The sequence below is a fragment of the Siphateles boraxobius genome, unplaced genomic scaffold (genome assembly GCF_051911475.1).
Source record: "Siphateles boraxobius isolate OS27281-9 unplaced genomic scaffold, OSU_SipBor_1 130, whole genome shotgun sequence".
NCBI lineage: Eukaryota > Metazoa > Chordata > Actinopteri > Cypriniformes > Leuciscidae > Siphateles > Siphateles boraxobius.
In genome coordinates, this window is record NW_027508734.1 from 4,705,274 (window position 1) to 4,727,329 (window position 22,056).

General features: G+C 37.0%; 3 protein-coding genes across 3 annotated transcripts in view; all 3 read left to right on the forward strand.

Annotated features, from left to right (window-relative positions):
• The window catches only part of LOC143736438 (basement membrane-specific heparan sulfate proteoglycan core protein-like), a 386,240-nt gene that overhangs the window by 331,516 nt on the left and 32,668 nt on the right, over window positions 1-22,056 (forward strand). The gene's annotated exons all lie outside the window — the stretch shown is intronic.
• The window catches only part of LOC143736461 (Fc receptor-like protein 5), a 44,294-nt gene continuing 29,787 nt past the window's right edge, over window positions 7,550-22,056 (forward strand). Inside the window, exon 1 of the mRNA XM_077227157.1 lies at window positions 7,550-7,802. Within this exon, the coding sequence (XP_077083272.1) occupies window positions 7,553-7,802 (250 nt within the window). The 5' untranslated portion in view covers window positions 7,550-7,552. The remainder of the gene's footprint in view (window positions 7,803-22,056) is intronic.
• LOC143737832 (leukocyte immunoglobulin-like receptor subfamily A member 3) lies at window positions 9,442-18,930 on the forward strand. The gene is made up of 3 exons (XM_077229695.1): window positions 9,442-9,782; window positions 9,860-10,147; window positions 18,926-18,930. Exons 1-3 carry the CDS (start codon window positions 9,491-9,493, stop codon window positions 18,928-18,930), a joined length of 585 nt encoding a protein of 194 aa, XP_077085810.1. The 5' UTR covers window positions 9,442-9,490.

The window sequence follows — 22,056 nt, forward strand, 5'->3', positions numbered from 1 at the left end:
GTAATGCAGTGAATTATAATTATCTAACTAATGTGAATTGTGTTGTAGTATTTATTTGTCTAGTCTAGATGGATACATCAGGATCCCACATTTGTCTCTTTGCTGATGTTTTATGTCCATGCTTTGCATATATTTCACAGAATCGTCTGCCTGAAGTTCCTTATGCTGCAAAACATTACTGAAATCTGCTATTTATTCAATCAATCAAACAGTCTTGCATTGTACAATAGTTCAGTCAGACTGTAAGCATACGCAGACACAATAAGTGGTTCTCTTGCTACTGGTTTATTTTAAGACTTTTCTCCAAATCCACCGTGGAAACTAAACACAGTATAAACAACACAATACAGAAGTCACATCATCTTGACACACAGCAAAAGCGCGTGCAACAGATGTATTGGCATTTTACTGACACAAAATACAGACAAATAAAACAAAATACCTAGTTGCCTGCATTCTGTAAGAAAGGGAAATAGATTTTGAATCTTCCTTACGACCTTTCAAGTCCTTTGTGACGAGAATATATGAACTTACGTCTGTGCGTAGTACTAGGTCAAAGACGAGACGTCACCATTTTGGTGTCCGCATCAAATTAAATTTACAAAAAGGATTTTACATTAACAAAAAAACATAGTAAATGCAAGTAAAGAGTCTACTTACATGTTTCAAATAACTTTAGTGAAAATAAAATGACAAAATATGAGTAAAATAATGCTCCAAAGTGTAAAATTGTCATTCAGCGTAATGGTCCGGACTGATTTTACTATTACATTTTTAAATAAACATATAAAATACCATGTTAAAAAAAAAAAGTGCTCCCTTGGCATGTTCACATAAGTGTTGGCTGTATTATATTAAAAGGACTATGAGTTATTTTTTTCCTTAAGTATTGAAATAACTAGGGGACTTTTGTCCCGAATATGCAGTTTGTCAGAGGTCATTCAGTGTAACAGGATCAGGAAGCAATTTTTAAATTAAATAAACAACCAATAGTCATCAAGCAGTCTGTGACATCATCAAAGGGCACCCTGAAGATCTTGTGGTGCTGCAGCAAGTTAAGTTTATTGCTCTTAAATATTTGATAATTTAACCTTTTCATAGTTGTAACTTGGGTAACAAAAACACTTGTCATTCAGTGAAATGCCAAAAAGACACTTTTATTGTTAGAGTTTTTGAAAAATAACTGGATGTCGTGAATAATTATGATTACACTTTCTGGTCAAGTTCACTGTTTGATGTAGGTGGCTAGTTGTTAGCCTGCAATATTAGCTTAAGTAGAAGCTCGTCATTCAGGGTAATGTTTTGTCATTCGGTGTAATGCAAATTGTCACAGTGTCATCCATTACACTGAATGACAGTGTCACTGTTTAGATGACATTTTTAGCATTTTATTTATATTTCAGATTAATGAGGGATGTTTAGCACTAAAAGAAAATATTAATCTTTATAAATATTAATGTTTTAATGTATTTTTGTCTTTTTTTATGTGTTAGTGATTTATTTTAGATGTCCACAAACAAAGAGAGAGTTACTAGGCACCGGCAGAGAGTTAATTCAGACCCAGTAGCTAGGGCAGCGCTTTTAGCAAGGAGACGAGAAAGATTTTGAGGATTGCAATGCCAAAATAATCGGGCTGGGTTAAATTGATAGATTTCTCGATTTTAATCTCAAAAATTCTCATTTTGAAGAACCGATACTGATTTGTAAATTGATCTTTCTGTCTATGCTGTTTTCAGTTGATTTTAATCAACATCAAATTGATTTGAAATCTAATCAAATCGTGAAATTTGTGTCAAAGCCTAGGCCTAAAGTGTGAAGGCAATAGTGTCTGAACCTGAGCCATTAACCCTGAAGAAGTCAAAAATCACTACAGAAGTCTCTCTCTCTCTCTCTCTCTCTCTCTCTCTCTCTCTCTCTCTCTATCTCTCTCTCTCTATCTCTCTCTCTCTCTCTCTCTCTCTCTCTCTCTCTCTCTCTCTCTCTCTCTGTGTGTGTGTGTGTCTGTTCTCGATGAAATGAGAGACATTGATTATATTACCTCCAGTTTGTTTCACAATTGTTAAAGGGATAGTTCAACCAAAACTAAAGATTACCTCATGATTTACTCACCCTCATGTGAGGATAGAGCAAAACAAAACACTGGTCAAGAATAAGAGTCTAATACTAGAATTTTTAAAGTGAAATGTGGGAGGAGCTTGAGGTTGTTTCCCAGCCCTGTTTGTTTGAACCACGAGATCCGTCAAAGCTTACACTACTCCTACATCTACGTCACACATCGTCAAGGGTTACTCTTTTAATGTAAGTCGAAAGTAAGTAAGTCTGTCGGAAGCAGTCGATTAAGTTTTAAATATGGATATTTTTCTTACACGAACACATCGCTTCGCTTCAGAAGGCCTTTATTAACCCCCGCAGAGTCATGTGAAGCACTTTAATTAATGAATAGATGCACTTTTATGATGGATGAAGGCTTTTTTTATGGACTTCAAATCATAAACAGCCATTCACTGCCATTATAAAGCTTGGAAGAGCCGGGACATTTTTTAATAACTCTGATTGTGTTCGTCTGAAAGAAGAATGTCATATACACCTAGGATGACTTGAGGGTGAGTAAATCATGGGCTAATTTTCAGTTTCGGGTGAACTATCCCTTTAAGGTGTGTGTCCTTCAAGTTTCAAGTTCTCAATGAAATGAGATACTGATTATACAGTATTACCACCACTTCAGTTCATTTTTACATGAATAGGATATGCATTGTGGAATAAAATGGTTATTCTTCTCAGCATCTGCTTCTGTGATTTGCGCAGGAATTTAATGATACAGAATAAAATTCAAAACATTGCAATAATGGGAACAATGACAATATTTTCTCCATTTTCGTCAAAATGTCATTCAGAGTAACAAACCATGGTCATTCGGTGTAACAGATATATTCATGTAAAAATTAAACAATATACTTATTCTGAGCTGTACTTTTTAAAATATGTAAAACAATATGTGCTCCTACTTAATTTTATTAGATTTTAATTGATTTTCAATTCCTTACAAAAACTTCTTGCTGACAAATGGGTAAAACCTAATGGTTTAAAGGATATTGGCGAAAGATAGAGATTTAAAATGATATATAATTAGTATTTGGGGGCTGCACTGTGATAATATGTCCTATATAATAAGTCCTATAATATGTTATCAAATTATAGTTTGAGAGTCAGGCGCTCTAACAAGGAGGCTAAAGACTGCAGCCTCTAGCATCTGTCGCTAGAGAGCCTTTTGAGATCAGAGGAGTGAGGTTTACTCGCACAGCGACTAGCTGGCCTCCGTTACACTCACCCCCCTAAACCTCACTCCCATCCGGGTCACGGCACCAATGTAACCCCTCCACCCGGGTCCCACTCGACCCGCTCCGAGCGGGCCTCGAGCCCGGGTCTCCGGCATGAGAGTCAGGCGCTCTAACAAGGAGGCTAAAGACTGCAGCCTCTAGCATCTGTCGCTTATTTTAAAAAAGTTTGAAAAAAAAAACACTTCCCTATTTAATGCACAATTTTCCTTACAAATTATATTATCACCACAACAATTTGACTTAATGTAGCCATGTAAAATGTTAAAATGTTTTGTCGACTGTAATGAGGTTTCATCCAGTGCCGCTGCTAACCATTTTGGTGCCCAAAGCATAATTACTTAGTTGAAATAAAGTTGTTATTTTCTGTTTTTTTTGCGCACAAAAAGTATTCTCGTCGTTTGATAAATTTAGGATTGAGCCACTGTAGTCACTTGGACTATATTTTAACGATATCTTTAATAACTTTTCGGGGAACAAGTGTCAATCCCTTAAGAAGCCTGGAGGAGTGATCCAGCTCTCAGATTTAATCAAAAATATCTTAATTCGTGTTGCGAAGATGAACGAAGGTCTTACGGGGTTGGAACAACATGAGGGTGAGTGATTACTGATAGAATTTTCATTTTTGGGTGAACTAACACTTTAACTTTTAATTTGTAACATATTTATTGACATGGAATTACAGTGTTAGCTCACTATCTTAACCTTTCTCAGTGCATTAGGTGAGGTAATCTGATATTAGTGATTCTCATTTCTTTATCAAAACACTAAAACTGGCACCGTTTTGGAGAGAAATCGGCTCATTTTAATCTCTCTATTGTAACCCATCTCATGGTGTGTGATCCTGAACTCTCGTATTTTAAAAAGATGGATTATAGATATTCTTCAATCAAAACAACAAAAGATAATGTGAATTACAGTATGTACAATGTTTTCAAACACATTGAATTGTAGTGGACAGTGTTTATTTCAAGGGAGTAGCATCCACAGCTCACTACTCATGAGTACTTTTAAATAAGCTACTTTTTAACTCTTACTCAAGAAGTTTTTTACTTAACTTACACTATATTTTTTTGAATGTAATGGTACTTTTATTTGAGTATTTTTTTTTCAGTTCTCTTTCCACAACTGGCTAAATCTCAAACAGTGCATCACTTATATCAGCAACATATTTTGTGATAATGCCCAGCCCTAAAGCTGCTCAATATTAAAGCTTTACAATATGACTTTTTGTGAAGCTGCTTTGAAACTATGTGAATTGAGAAACTATACTATTTTTTTTTTTTTTTACAGTAACTTCATCTAACTTGATTCATAAGTTCATCAAAACATTATCCAATATACCTTAATGAAATCCCCATGGTTATAACTTAATATTTCTGTAATATGTCCAAAACAGCGTCTTTGATCATTCATCGTCTTCGCCAATAAGATTGCTGTATTATAAACCAATAAAATCTGAACACCCACCGTTTTTTTTTTTTAAATATGGGGTTATTCACCATCTCCCCCACATTTAGATAGGTGGGCAAATGCATTTTTTGACTTTTTGTGCATGCATCGCCTTAGTCTGGCAGCGCCACCGCTAGCTTAGCTTAGCATAATGAATGTACATTTCCAGAAGAAAATGTGAATTGGTGCTTGCAGTGGCAAAACTCACCACTCGGTTGCTAGAGTGTGGTACATGATTGCATGTTGCAAGCCAACAAACATGTCTGTACAATGTTCTGGTGCTGAGATGTGGCTTATTCATGTTGTTCAGGTGGTTGCTAGGGTATTCTGGGTGGTTGCTAGGGTATTCTGGGTGGTTGCTAGGGTATTTTGGGTGGTTGCTAGGGTGTTCTGGGCAGTTGCTAAGGTATTCTGGGTGGTTGCTATGGTGTTGCTAGGCTGTTGGTAGTTGTCACAGATGGTTACTATTGGACTTCTAAGTATTTTCTTGGCATGATTCAGCTCTTACATAATCACTATTAGCATGTAGCTATTCACAGCTAGCATGTGTAGCATGTTGGAAGTTATGTTTGCTAGCATGAGTCAAAAGAGCCAAACCCCATCTCTATATGATGTTCTGATGCAGAGATATAGGTCTTGCAAAATGGTTGCTAGGGTTCTCTGTTTGGTTGCTAGGGAGTGGCTTGGCAGCTGCCAGTCATGAAACTCCAAAGGCTGCTTGTCAGTATGAATGATATAAAACAACTCCCTTGCCTCTGTGACATTCAGAATGGAAGATATCCCTCTATGGATTTTGGTTGCTAAGGTGCTCGACAATGGTTGCTAGGGAGGGACTAGGAAGTGTTGAGGTAACTCCTGATTGGCTGTTTGCTGCCCCGGGTCAAACAAGACCACCCTCATGTTTCTATGACACTTATATCCAGAGATATCCCTTTTATCTCTTTCATTAGAAGTCTATGGAACTTGTTGCTAAGGTGCTCTAAATGGTTGCCAGGGCGTGGCTTAATAGCTTCACAATGATCCCGAGAGACTGATTGGTCGTCTGAGTAAAAGGAGCCCGCCCCCTTGTCTCTATGACACTGTGATCCAGAGCTATGTTCAATACAAAATCACTCTGCAATGTGATGGATATAATGAATGGAATCCTTTGGTACCGGAAAGCATGTCGTGAGTAAAAATGATCAAAAAAACAAAACAAAAAACGAATTACTTCTTGTGGCCTGCGTAGGAAATCGCCTAGTCGTAATCTGCATTGCTATTTGTACTTGTTGTGAATACACAGGCCAAAAATGTGTTTGCCCACCTATCTAAATGTAGGGGAGACTGTGAATAACCCCTATTTCAAAAAACGGTGGCGTGTTCCTTTAGATGTTCATTATTACTAGCGTTCGCTGCAGGTACACTTTATGACAGCAGGTGGCACCGTAATCCCATTTAGTAGGATTTAACCTGCACATTTTTAACTATGTTACACAGGGACTAATGCAGATTGCAGCTTGCTACTTTATACCAAAACAAGTAGGCCTATTTCGGTTCTTAAACAGCTAGGAGTCAGTTTAATCAACTCTATTATGTTCAGTTTATGTTAAACTCGTGAGAGAGCGATTCAAAAGAATACAGAACTGTCTGTTCGCTCTAATCGTTCTCGTGGTACTTTGATATAGTACACCGACCGGTCTGTGCAGCGCTGCTTTAAGTCGAAAAACAAAACAAAACAGAGAGCAACTTGTGATCGTAACTTCAAGTGGGGCGTAAAGTGAAGTCTTGCAGGATGCAGACAGATTCTATTGCATTTATACCTGACGCGCTCGCCGTTGTACTATTCTGTGAAACGACAGGGGGCGACTCAGAGTAATCGTCCTCTAAACTATCAGCAACCAGCGGTGAGAAGGAAGGTAGAATGTTTATTTGAGTACACTTCACCGAAAACACACTACAAAAGAATGGTATAAAGCTGTAAACCTTGATATCGATTGTTAATTGTGACAGAACAAAATAAATAAATATGAGAACGTAGCCTATACAACTAAATTAACAATATCTTACATATTTTGTAAATAATTTCATATAGTTTCGTGAATATTTTTATAAAACATGGGCCTTTATTTTTATTTAAAGGCTTATGTCTGTTATTTTAGGCTCATTTTGTAATGAGTTTTTAGGCTGTTCTGCCTGGTTGCTAGGCAGTTCCTAAGGTGTTCTGGGTGGTTGCTATGGTGTTGCTAGGGTGTTCTGGGTGGTTGATGTGTTACTAGGCAGTTGCTATGGTGTTCTGGGCGGTTGCTATGGTATTGCTAGGCGGTTGCTAAGGTATTTTGGGTGGTTGCTTGGCATTTGCTAAGGTGTTCTGGGTGGTTGCTATGGCGTTGCTATTTGGTTGCTAGGGTATTCTGGGTGGTTGCTATGGTGCTGTAACTGGTTGCTAAGCCGATCGCTTAGAAAAGTCTCAGCACACCTCTCATCAATGAGCCGCACGATTTGACTGTGTGTCATTAAGATTTTGAGCACCAATGCTAAGCTTTATTCATTCAGTGGTTTAGTTGGAAGGGCTGGAAGAGAAAAGTACGCGAGAACAGACAGACAGAAGTTGTTAAGTTTAGTTTTTACCAATGCATACATGTTTGATGTAATCATTACAATTTATAAGCAAACTAGATTTTTAATTTAATTGTTTTTCTCCTGAGGAAGTTTTGAGTTCATGACAGTGATCTTGATACTGCAATGCTTTTCAATATTTACTTCTATGTTTCTCAGTGAAACCTGTAATGACGGTGAAGCCAGATCAGCGTGTGTTCAGAGGAGAGACAGTCACTCTCACATGTGACATACAGAGAGAAGAAGACAGTCAGTGGATATACAGATGGATTAAATATGGAGACACTGACTATACATATACAACAACAGCAGATTACAGTTTCACAGCTGATGTGTCTCTCAGTGGTAAATACACTTGTAGTGTAGAGATATCAGGCTCACACACAGACTTCAGTGATGCTGTTACACTGACTGTATCAGGTGAGTCTTCATATTCACTTCGTTTATTAATCATTTAATATCCATATTTCAACACTTATAATCTTCAGACACATCTGTTAAGAGGACTGAAGAAATTCACTTTTAGTCATTATTCAGTAACTGCACACGTCTTGTGTGTGTTGCGTGTTTTTATGAGTTTTTTTTTTTTTTATAAAATTATGTAAATTGTGACTGTCCAGTGTTATGGACGTCTCCATCTTTGATGTTTACTTTAGTCACTGTCACTATGGTTACAGGTTATATTCAGGTTTATCATGGCAGTATAAAAGGACTTGAGCGATTGAGTTCAGTACTGATGAGTTTTGTGTTGAAGTCAGAGAGAATGACGTGATTTACAGATTATTAATGTTGTAGTCAAAACCACAAACTGAGACGAAGACCAGAGTGTTTTCCCAGATAACACATTTTCCCAAACATTCTGTTTTAATGATGGAAATGTTGAAATGAGTTAAACATCACTATTATGATTATTAATTATGCATTATGAGCACATTGAAGCTCTGATAATTTCAGCCTCATGTGTGTGATATATTTTGAGAAGTGTTTTACTATAAATAAGATTGAGAAAGTCTCGATTAACTTCAGCGTTCAAAATACACATTTCCACTTGATTTCTGATCTTTTTTTCTTTTCTTTTTCTGCATACAGAATTGTGATTGCTTAGTCCTTTTTGCTAATATTTACCATCTATAACCAGTAACAGTAAAGTGACAGAGACTGTTCCAGAAAGCAGGTTTAACTTACCGTCCCATAAACCCTGAACTCTAAACCTTTCTCACTCGTGGTTATGGGCTCCAGAAAGACAGACAGAATCGACAGATCCTCAAATCCTGGAGTCTCCGGCTGTGTGTCGTTTCGAAGGCTGAATCACATTTATCTGCCGCAAACGTCATGAGGCTCTTCATCTCAGTAAACTGACCATTACATTCCCATGAGGAAACTACAACCATTTACACTTCACTAGGAATAACGCTCAGTTTTATAACGGCCACTGTCCTGAAATAAGACGTTCTTTATGACGTATGCGGCCGATAAATGTGACGTCAAGAGGACGAAGCTTCGAAATGAGACGCAGATCCATGAAAACACACACTAAGAAGCAGCGCCGCCTACTGGCCGGTTGTGCAATCATTATTATTTAATCATTTAAAAACTTTAATCAGTTTTTTTTTTTACTGATTAAACTATTGAGGAGAATATTACTGTGAACGAGAATTATATTTTTTTTGATGTTTCCAATAAAATAAAAAGATTGATTGAACTAAAAACAGTATGTGTTTGCAAATATAATGAATACGTTTATTGTTTTTTATTTAGCCTTTTTGCTTCAGCATTTGTTGTATGATGATATTTATCATATTTTATTTTTAATATTAAAGAGTTGAGGTTATCCGCTTATATCCGTAAACTTACCCGGGTCTGTCACATAACCTATAACTATAAACTATAACTAATATTCCCTGAACTTACCAGAGACTTTAACATTATTCTTTGAAAGCTCTGGAATTTTCTTCCCAAAATCTATAATTTTGTAATTGTGTTTGGTGTCAGTAGTGGGAGCAGAAAAGACAAACTCTCTTTTAAATCAAAATAAATTAAATTTACTGTATAAAAAATGATGATAAAAACAGAAGACTAGTGAACAAATATGAGCAATAACTGTATAAATGATCTCAACACTGCATCACTGTTCACTTACAGAAAAACCTCAGCCGATTGTGACTGTAAAGCCCCAGAGTTCAGTGTTCACTGGAGACACAGTTACTCTCAGCTGTGACGTGGGAAGATCAACTGGATGGACGTTTCTCTGGAGGAAAAACTCAAACCCTGAATCCAGTGATGATGCAGGAACTAAAACTATCAGTTCTGTGAGAGTCTCTGATGGAGGAACATACGAGTGTAGAGCACAGCGAGGAGACTACTATACAGACTCCAGTAATGTTAAGATAACAGTGAGAGGTAAGTGCTCTTTTACTGTGTAGTTTGTTTGTTTTTCAGTGAAAGAAACATGAAGTGTGTGTTTGCTCATTTCACAGTGAGACCCAAACCTGTAGTGAAGGTGAAGCCTGATGTTCGTGTGTTCAGAGGAGAGAGAGTCACTCTCACATGTGACATACAGGAGACAGGAGTCTGGAGCTACAGCTGGTATAAAGATCAAGTTAACAGAAGAACAGACCAGATCTATTCCAGCGCAGGACAAGACCAGATCTATATAATCCCATCTGTGGATCGGTCTCATGCTGGTCTGTACAGATGTAGAGGAACTCTGACTGAATCCCAACAGAAATCAGAGATCAGTGATGGAGTTACACTGACAGTATCAGGTGAGTGTGTTCATCATTTCATCACATCACTTTAACCTGAAGACATTAGCTGCGTCCGAAATCGCGTACTATGTGAGTATGTACTACATTTAAATTGGAGCGTACTTCTCGACCGATAAAAAAGTACGTTCTTTATAGTATGAATACGGGTAGTATGAATGGTGTCCGGACGTACTACATGCGCCCTGTTTGTATTGTCACGTGACGTGCACTATCACATCAGCGCGAAAATTTATAGAGCCCATTCCACTGACTGCACCAACCTCGAGCAGTGTGTTTAGTTCTGCTTTCGCCGTTTTTACATCGTTCGAGCATACAATTCAGAGGATTCGTCGGTCAGCTGCTCGCACACAAAAAAAGCAAATACATTTTAAAGTGTCCGGAGTGTGTGTGTGTATTTCTCTACAGTGCAGCACTAATTTAGACAACGTTTTTCAGATACACCTTCAATTTACTTGTTCCAAAAACATCTGGAATCTGCCGCGAAATAAGTAAATACAAAACACACTTTAAAAATATTAATTACTCAATGCCACATATTAAACACTTTACAACTGACAATCTAGCCACTGTAAATCCCTGGGAATTAAGTGTTTTGTAATAAATCATGTTTACGTACTAACAAGAAATAAATGGAAAAGTGTTTGTAACATTTGTTTTCTTTATTAATATTTTTTTTAGCAAACATTTCTAAAAGAAGGGATCTTTCCTCTCTCTCTTTTGTCTCCCTTTCTCTTTCTTTTTCTCTGTCCTCATGCTCTCGTCGCCCTCATTCTTTCCTCTCCTCTCTTTCATTAGCCAGTCTTCAGTCTATAAGAACACAGGCGTGTTCATCAGCCCCCTGAAAATCAACACAGAATTTAACATTAGTGATAAACCATGCTCATTCTACATTATTAATGTTACAATATTAATGGACAAGTTGATGTAACACTTGTTAACAGTAGCTTGCTATGTAGCCAACAAATATTACATAATATCATCACTGGTAAAGAAGAAATAAAATCTTTGTAAATTAAAAAAAATAATGTTTTGTAACTATCTCATTAAACTGCGAAACAACGAACGTCGTTGTTTAAAGCAAACAGTGTTAGCTATGCTGTTTTGCCAGTGACGGATTAGCTCGTTCTGTTCGGTAATAATAATAATGATAAAATTGTCATTTTGCAGCCAATTCACAATTTTACCCTCAATTTACATTATTTAAACTTTTAACAAGTCAATCGTTTACTTTTATGATGTTAAACACATACAATTTAACCACAAAGAAACAAAAAGTGCTTTATAAAGCAGTGGCGGATGCAGAACGTGACAGATGGGTGGGCCTGGGTTAAGTCGAGGTGGGCCTGAATCTAGGGTTTAGTAGGCTATATTTATGGAGATGAGAAATAAAAACCGCACTGTACAGCTATGATCAGCTGTTTGGCCGAGCTTTCGAAGTTGTTAATACGGAAAGACCGATGCTGACCGGTTGGTTTTTGTCAAATGACCTTGCTGCACTCTCTGAAAAGTTGAGATGTTTTTCATCTCGCCGCGACATATAGGCGCGCCTGGAAAAACGAGCGAGCTGCAGCCTGCACCACATGCGTATGGCAAGCAGTGTTGCCAGATTGGAAATGTCCAATTATCGTACCAGAAGTTCAAAATGATCGTATTTGGAAGAACATTATCGTACACGACGTAAACGTGCAGAATACAGCTATTTATCCCAACATGTAGGATGGATTAGATGTAGTGTTGACGTGCGGGCCGGGCGGCACGTGTGGTGCCTGTGTGTGTGTGTGTGTGTGTGTGTGTACGTGCTTGCGTGCAGGCAGGTGAGCCTTCAAAATGATTCTGGGTCAGAGAGAGAAGCGGTAGAATGTGTGTTTGGACGAACGACTGAAAACTCTGAAATTATCGTACATTATGGGATTTTTTTTTCATTATTGATCGTACAGAGGTCAAAATTATTGTACAAATACGATAATTATCGTACATCTGGCAACACTGATGGCAAGCTAAAGTATTCATAAATCATGCGGGACGCGCGATTTGCCATTAAAGCGTGCGTTCTTAACGTGCACTTTGTGGTCACGGAAAACGCGCGCCAGAAATTTGTGGTTTTTGCATAAAAAAAAAAAAATTATGAAACTTTATTGTAAAGTGTTACCGGAATTACAACTGGACAATTTGCGAGATGTGTCTCGAATGAAGGGATTAAGGGACTGTCCGAGGTGCTGAAATAAAAAACAGTGAACTTGAAACCGACCCAGCAGGCACAGTACGTCAATGTGACGTCAGGAAGACGTTGGACTCCAACTAATCCAACGTCAGCCAGACGTCATATTTTGGTTGAAAATGAAAGTCAGGTTGACATCTAAACCCAACGTTTATTTGGTGTCAAGCTCCAACGTCAGACAGATGTTGAATTTTGGCTGGAATAAGCACCGCAAAAAAATGTGACATGCATGGCAGCACATTAAATCTGTGAATATTTCAGCAGAAGAGGAGTAAACAACTCAAACAGCATTACCAGCTTCACTTAATACTAACCAGACTGACTTTATTTCACTTCCGGTTTAATGAAATCAATAGTGGTATTTTAAAGTCACCATGATGGTGGTTAGCGTTTGCTTTAGTCGGACTCTTGACCCTTGACTCTTTATTATAAAATTTTCTCTGACTGTTATAATTGTGTGTTTATAAAGCACATTTTTTATGGCAAAAAAAAAAACTAGAGAAAATGAGATCAGGTGATTTTGGCAGTTTATTGATGATGAAGTCATCATCATGTAAGTGCTTGAGTCCCTGATCTTATTCAGAGTCTAAGGTTTTGATTATATTGGACTTGTGTTTTTAATGTTGTTTCATAACAGAAGCCATTTCATTTTACAGCAAGAGAGCAATGTTGTTTATCAAATAATATAAAGGATTTTTAAAACATTTAGTGCATTAAACTTTTTCTTCTACATTATTACTTAGACATCAAGAATCAGCGTATGACTCTCAACAATGGTGACAATCAATGAAATGCTTTATGCTGCAGTGCATGCTGGGTACCACCAATCAAAACTCACCCATATCTCCCAGCATGCATTGTGGCATTAATAAATTATGCAGCTGGATTTTTTGTAGCTCATGAGTTGATCTGATTATCAGGATATTTTTTTTGATTGTCACCATTGTTGAGATTCATATGCTGTTTATTGATGTCTGTGTGTGTATAAGTAATGCCATAGATGAAAGGTTTTTGTGCACTAAATAGTATTTAAAAAAAACAAGTATATCATGTGATGACACCACTAGATATGCTGTAGAATCAAATGACTACTATATGAAAACCACATTAAAACCAGAAGTATTAGTCAAATAATCAAAACATTAAACAAGATCAGGGATTCAGGCAATTACATGATGATATCATCAATAAACAATCAACATCACCTGACCTCATTGTCTCATGGCTTTTTTAGCTACAAGTGTGCTTTATAAACACACAATTATAGCAGCAAGAGAAAAAATTATATTAAAGAGTCAAGGATGAAGAGCACAACTAAAGCAAACGCTAACCACCATCATGGTGACTTTAAAATACAAAATATGATTTAATTAAAATTGAAATGAAATAAAGTAAATCTGGTTAGTTTTAAGTGAAGCTGGTAATAAGTGTACGGCCATGCATTTCACCTTTTTGTTTGGTTTATTCCAACCAAAATTCAACGACTGCACAACGTTGGAGCTTGACGTCAAACAAACATTGGATTTAGACGTCAACCCGACTTTCATTTTCAACCAAAATCCAACGTCTGACCGACGTCGTAGTCTATATCCCGTGCCTGCTGGGGAGAGTTGTTTTTCTTTTCTTGTTACAAAACACTTCAGAGGCATAAAACACCTGCAGACAGAAACAATATCATTTAAATAGCAGATCACACGTCGAGGACGCACGTTTTGATGCAAAAAAACGCACGTTTCTGACGCGCTTTTTCCGTGACCACAAAGCGCGTTAAGAACGCGCGCTTTTATGGCAAATCGCGAGTCCCTTGGCAGTCGAAACGCATGCGTTTGACGAGTCAATCAGATGCCTGACCACGTCTTTCACGACCGCGTCGCTTCCATTGTGTGCGCGTACATCTGAAATCACAAACTTGAGCGCGCAAAAGACGCGATATGTGAACGGGCCCGTCTTTGTCTTTCCAAGACACGGTGTTCATGTGAACAATGAGCCTCGTCCCCTCTCCTTGCAAGAGTGTCAAAGTCTGGACAAAATATGTACAGTGACATGACATAACTGCCAGATTCAAACTGTGCGTTCGCACGTTGGCTGGCGCTGAGCCAGAGATGGATGCGCTCAGGCTTGTCATATATCATATAAAGTGTCGGCGGGCCGTATATGGCCAAACTTAATTCATTATTATTATTATTATTAAAATAAAACATTTAAATGTTGTTTTTATTAATCTGATTGGGTGGGCCACCTGTCAATCTGGGTGGGCACGTGCTTCATCCGGGTACTTTTCGCCTACTGTTTTTCGAATTCTATGATTTCGGACATACTACTCTGCTCGCGTACTGTTTCTCGCCTACTATATAGTAGGGAAGTATTCGATTTCGGACGCAGCTATTGAGTTGAAAACCAGGTAAATTTGAGTTTAGTTTCTCACATATAATTTAAACTCAGCATAAAGGAACAATAGTGTCCTCTAATGGTGGGTAGTAGAACAGCACCATCAGGGACATTTAACTGTTACACTAGTTCTGAGCAGAACCCAACATTACTGTTCAGAGACAAACACTGTTTATAGAAACACAACCTTCAAACTCTCCAATATTTATTGACAGTTGCCAGACATCTCTGATCACTAATGTTATGAAAAAAGGAAAAAACGAATTACACAGAATGATTCACAGAGACTCGCCCCTGCTAAACAATACGGCTGTCGCTGTCAAAACTGCACTTTATACGTGACCAGAAAAATACATTAAAGCTTATAAAAGTTCAGACTGTCCAGTTATTTCACAGCAGACACACAGGATTATTTTACTGAACATGACAGAGGAAAATAAACTCCAGATGTTGAAATAAAAATCACTCATCAAACACAAAGGAACAGGTTTACTAGTCATTACCTTTACTAATAAAGTGAGTTCATACAGAATCTACAAGATTTTAAACACTTTTAAATAATGATGTAAATATTTTATAATCCACATTTGTGTGATATATTTGAATGCAAAACAACATACATGCAGACTGGATATGAATATCAACATTTTATTTAGTTTTACTAATAATTATAAACATTGTTGCTGTAGTTCATATTCAGATCTATAATGCTAATCTAAAATCCATATTTCAACACTTATTTTCTTCTGTATGAACTGTGGCAGACAAATACTGAATGATTTGTGTAACACATGTGAACTCTGTGTGAATACACTATCACTGTAAAGCTGATTTGAAACCAAAAAAAATCTGTATTGTAAAAAGCGCTACATATATAAAGGTGACTCGACCATCATATTCTGCTATAAACAGCATAAAATAATTAGAGCACCATTTACTAGCCTCAAAAAAGTCTGGTATTGTTATTTTTATTCTTTAATGCTACACTTCAATATGTGAATTATTCCATCAGGAAATTAACACTTTTAGCGTTGTCAGACTTTAAAACAACGGAGCTGCGCACTTGTTGATATTTGTGCTTTGAAAAAGTTTTTGATTGATGTTTCGACTCCTAACCAATTTTCTACATTAAAAATGGTCTTTTTATTTGGGCAAGTAAAATTAATTTTGCGAGCCCTGCCACTAAGACCAAACATACAACATTATTACATACAACAGCCATTACCATACCAAACACTCCGAGAGATGTCATGACAGAAGTTCAGTTCATTCATGAGCTGAATGTGGTGATACTTCTACGCCACAGTCCATCGGTGGAAGAAGAAGCTCTAGACGATGTAGATGTACACAGTTCTTCAACCTTGATAACAGTCCAGAACAAACTCAATATCCACACAGTAACTCCAGACTCAAGCAGAAAACAGTTCTTATCCTTGATTAATATCCCGCCAGGACGACCCAAGGCAATGAGATATGAGATATAATACAGATAAATTAGTCCTTTCTATTCCCAACATGTAGCATAAAGTAGCAAATGCACCATTGGTAAAACTAAAGAGTGACATTTTTTATTAATTTTAGCCACTTTACTGATATTGTACTTAAGATTATTATTCTTCTTCTTAGACTCAATTTTACAATGCTACTCCTCCTAAATTGTTCAAGCTACAACCACCAAACTCAGACTAGACCTTCAAACTGTTCTGACTTGAGTTGCTTGCTCATTTCAGACTGATCAGACTTACAGTTTTCCTAAAATTGCTGATAAATCTCGGAAAAATTCCATAGACTTTCATTGCGGAATGTTCAGATTGAGCCAAGACTATTTAAACTTCAACTGCCTAAATTCAAATGTTGACAGTTGGAGAGTCTCATTAGACTCCATTAGCTGCCATTCTATTTCTAACCCATTGAGACTCATTTTCCATTCTATCTAATATTTCTAAACTGAAAAACTTCCCGTTTACTAGCTTGTTTTGCCAATCTATCTACAGTTTCATTACCCTTCACCCCCACATGTGCTGGAACCACTGATCTATATAATGACTGGATAGCTCATGACGTTCTAAACTGCCATCAGGCAGTGAAGCCACCGGAAGTGTTCGAGCGGCCATCTTACGATTCCCTACCAGCAGAGGGCTCCAACGCCCGTTATACAGAGATTGGTAGGCCCGACGGCACTTTAAAGATTAACCAACCGCTGAGCAGCACAAGTGTAAAACGACGTTCACAAAAGGACGTAGAAAAACTGCCACAGGTTGTAATTCAAGCCCTATAAGTATTTATTTATATGCAAAATTGTCACTATGCTCGTTTTGTTTTCTCCGAGGCAAGAGTAACGGTAATGCTGCAGCTTCTTTAACAATTCGATAAAACAGTCAACAGTAGCCTATAAGAAACATCAGAGCAGCAATAATCACAATTAAGTGTCCAATAGCGACACCATTTAACAGCTTCAAAAGAGCTTTGTGCAGAGTCCGTTTACCGTTATTAACCCATACAATTTGTATTATGCATTTCCTGAACATGTACTTGCTAAGCAAATACTTTATATGAACAAACTACTAATCTATAAAACACAATCGGTCTTCCGACCTCGTTGAAGGCGGTGATAGTGCGCTCGCGCGCTCGGCCGGGGCGCGATATTTTTTTTCACAGGATGGTAGGGGAAGACTCATGAATATTCATTAGGGAACTCATGCCTGATTGGTCTTAACCCCAGTGACTGGTAGGTTTAGGGGCGGGGTTAGGGGTAGGTCATCAGACCCCCAGTGACGGGTAGGTTTAGGGGCGGGGTTAGGTGGTAGGTCATCAGACCAATCAGACATGAGTTCCCTAATGAATATTCATGAGTCTTCCCCTACCATCCTGTGAAAAAAAATATCGCGGCCGGGGCTCTTTCTCTGCTCGTTCTTATGCGCCCTTTCCACTGATTTAAATAATTCGTTGTTACGACAACTTTGTTCCCTCGTTTTAATAAATCGTGGACACGTTGAACTAATTCCCTCCCTCGTTTTGATTTAACGAATTACAACGTGGCCACAATATAGTAAAAGGGGACAAATTAGTATAACGTGCTGAGGTATTATTAATTTGTGGCCACTAAACAATATTCACCTGAATATTCACCAATTCACAAAAATATAGGTCTTTAGCATTCACTATATAATTTAGAGTATCAAACTGTTTTTCTTACCTGTGAAGATAGCTCTTCAGTGAAGGCCGACTAGTGTTCTCATACAGCTTGTATTACTTTTGCAAAGAAATTGCCATTTTTAATAAGCTGGAAAAATTTCCGACTTTAAACAAATACCCATTTAAATGCTTAGGATGTGCGTTGTGAGAATGTACAGGGATACTTTATATTTAAAAACTGTGTCTCGTTAGGCAATGTTTTTTCAGTCAAATCATACAATTTCCTATTGGGTGCTTCTCATTTCTTATTTGTGCGTCCTCGTTTCCTTTCCTCGCGTCTCAGCTCCTCCCCCTGTAGGATGCGAGGGAAGGCTGCGAGGAAAGAAAACTAGTACGGAGGACTGGAATGACAGCTTTTTTATACATTGGTATACTTTTTTTTATTTTTTTTATTTTTATTTTTATTAATGCTTAGAACGGGAACATACAAAAGAGAAAGCCTACGTACATCACATAATATCAACCAAAACAAGAAAGGAGACAATAGCGAGAAAAAAAAGAAAAAAAAAAGAAAAAAAAGGTAGGGCCATTACATCACATAAAAAAAAATGTTCACATGAAGAGATCAAATGCAGTGCAGATTCTAACCGTCCTTATGGCTTTCATATTAGTAGATACTGAAATCACATTTAAATAATTTTCTATCTCTTTTAAGAAGACAGAGAAGACAGGTTTACAGTTTGAGAATTTGCATTTGTGAATGTAAAATTTGCTTAGGAAAAAAATTAAATTAATAACAAAGCAGACATTTACGTTTGTGGGGTCCGAGTCAAAATATCCAAATATAATGTTTCTCATATGTATTGAAAAGCCTGGCCAAATCTTACACTTGATAAATACATCAATATCATTCCAAAGCTTCTGAGTGTAGTGACACGACCAAAATAAGTGAACCACTGTTTCTTCAGAATTCAAACAAAAAGAGCATGTTAGCTCAATGTCAGATTTAAACCTTTGTATAAATGTCTTAACAGGATAGAACCTGTGTATGAGCTTGAAGGAAATTTCTTTCACTTTATTTGTGAGAGAGAATTTCTGCTGTAAAGACCATATTTTTTTCCAATTAAGGTTAACAAACAAATTATTCCAAAAGGAAATAACAGGTGGAACAGAAATCAAATCCTTAAGAAATAAAGATCTTATTTTATAGTTTTTAGCTTTCGACTCAGAGAAACAGACTTGACCAACAGAAGTATTGGTTGAGGAAAGGATGCAGTAGATACTGCGGAGGAGTAATTACAGTTTTTAAAAAGCATACATAAACCAGAGGGAATAGCTCCCATTACTGTAGCAAATTCTTTTGGGGTTATTGGCATTTGGTATTCGAACAGAAATTCTGAATATCTGAACAAAAGACCTTGCTTATCAAACAACTGCTCCACTAAAAATAAACCATTACTGAACCAATTATCATAAAATAGAGATTTATTCTTGAATAAGATGTTCTTATTGTTCCAAATATAACATCTCTGTGGTGAAAAGTTATGTTTATAAATTAGAGCCCATGCTAAGAGAACCTGACGATGAAAGTTGGAGAGTTTGATAGGAAGTTTGGAAATATCATAATTACACATTAAGAGAAAATTAATGCCACCAAGTTGTGAAAAAACAAGTTGAGGAAAAACATTCCAAATAGAAGATGTTTTGGTCAGGTACTGATTCAGCCAATTAATTTTAAATGTATTGTTGAGGGAATCAAAATCAATAAAATTCAGACCACCATTATTATAAGAGTTTAATATGACTGATTTTCTCATATAATGAGGCTTGTTTTTCCATAAGAATTTTATTAAAACCTCATTAATTAATTTAGAAGTGGGCTTATCCACAAAAAGAGACTGAGCTGCATAGGCCACACGGGACAGACCCTCTGCCTTAGTGAGCAGTGTTCTGCCTTTTAAGGACAGATCCCTTTGTAACCAGCAATTGCATCTTTTTTGAATCTTGGTAATAGGTTTGAAGTTTGCTGAGCACCTACATTCATCTTTAGTAATTTGTATACCTAAATATGTTACCCTATTTTTAACAGTAATATTCTCAATAGAGGTAAGAGAGCAATTTTTAATGGGAAGCAATTCACATTTATTAAAATTTAGATTTAATCCAGAGGCTTCAGAAAAGGTCAGAAGAATACCCAAAGCAACTGGAATTTGTGAAGAATCATTCAAGAATAAAGCTGTATCATCTGCTAACTGACTCATTTTTATTTTAGTGTTACCAATTGTGATACCCTTTAAAGAACTATCATTGATATGTGCGCTAAGGAATTGTGTTGCAATTAGGAATAGGTAAGGGGAAACTGGACATCCTTGCCTAACTCCTCGTTTTAAAAAGAATCTAGGTGAAGTACCATTACTTAGCTTAATTGAGCTGTTTCCGTTTATGTATAGCATTTGGACCATCCTGCAAAAGGAGTCGCCAAAGCCAATTTTTTGAAGAGCCTGAAATAAAAATTTGTGTTCCAATGTGTCGAAGGCTTTGTAATAATCTAAAAAGAAAATGAAGCCATCATGGTCAATTAATTCTGAATAGTCTAACATATCTATTACTAACCGTATATTATTAGAAATGTGTCTTTTCTGCATAAATCCTGATTGTGTTTCGTCAATTATAGAGTTCAAAACATATTTTAATCTTTTTGCTAGGACTGCAGCTATTATTTTATAATCATTATTTAATAGTGTAATTGGACGCCAATTGTCTATTAGGAGGGGATCTTTATTTAATTTTGGTATAAGAGTTATTAATCCTTGACATAATGTGGCTGGAAGTAATGTTTTTTCTATACTTTCCTCATACACCTTTAACAAGAATGGTGCTATATTATGATTAAATAGCTTGTAAAATTCTGAGCTGAGTCCGTCTGTTCCGGGAGATTTGTTGGCTTTTAAACAGTTAATAGCTTCCTCTATCTCCTTCAATGTGATAGAGGCGTCACAAAAGTGTTTATCTAAGTCACTTAACTGGTTAATATTATGTAAATATTTAAAGAAATCATCCATATGTTGTTGGGAAAATTTAGAAGTATACAAATCACTGTAAAATTTGGCACAGAACTTTGCGATACTTTTAGGGTCATCACTAATATTACCGTTAATCATTAGTTTTTGAATTTGGTTGTTTTTAGCTTGCTGTCTTTCCAATCTGAAAAAATATGCAGAATTTTGCTCACCCTCTTCAAGCCGTTTTCTGCGCGATCTAATACATGCCCCTTCAGCTTTATGTTTATATATGTTGTCTAATTTGCACTGTAATTCAACCAATTCTGCTTTTTCACAATCAAGTAAATCATCCACATTTTTAGATAAAAGATTGGTGATTTTGCATATAATGGAGTTTTAAATTATGAATTTTAAAGTATGAAATTCCAATTAAGTAATATTTTAAATGAAATTTAGTATAATACCAGATCGTCATTATGAGACTATATTGTATTAGAGCCTACAAGCCAGACAACACAAGTGTCTGAAGCATACTAGAACGTTTCTCTCAATATATAAGAAACTGTAACACGTTCTAAAATAGAACTATTAAACCACGTGAAAAGGCAGCATATTAAATGTCTTACAAAATCAAGGTTGTAGTACCGCCATATGAGTCTTCAGTGACCTGGGAAGAACTGTAACGTTAGACTGATGATAGCCCAGAACATCGAACCAGTCAACAGGATGGAAGCAATGTTAAAGTTAAGAGACGATAAGAATACACGAGAAACCCATTAGTCAGGAGGGAATATTTCAGATCCCTCTACAAAAGCTCTTCCACCCACAAAGTGAGCTCGTTTGTTCTCTTTTCTCGCCTTTTCCACGGCGGGCCATAGCTTGTTTCTCCGCTCGATCCGCTGGAGACAGATCCTCGGAAATTTTCAGGTTGTTGTTTAAGAAAAATTGAATCTTTAGCAGCACGCGTCGCGTTGAAAACGGGAGGCAAACTGGACGATGATTCCTCTGGGCTTGCTGTCGTTCATCCGTTTGCGACCCAGGCGATGAACGGTGTCCACGGCATCCGGGAGTTTGTCTTTCGCGTCTGGCAGAAGGTGCTGGCAAACGTCGATGATCTTATTACGGACATCTTCTCGTTCACTTTCAGGTACCCCATGAACTCT

Bases quoted from the DNA above. Each gene is read 5' to 3' on its own strand.
- LOC143737832 (XM_077229695.1), top strand. From the start codon at position 9,491: ATGATCTCAACACTGCATCACTGTTCACTTACAGAAAAACCTCAGCCG. The intron at 9,783-9,859 runs GTAAGTGCTCTT...CTCATTTCACAG, and splicing joins TGTTAAGATAACAGTGAGAG to TGAGACCCAAACCTGTAGTG.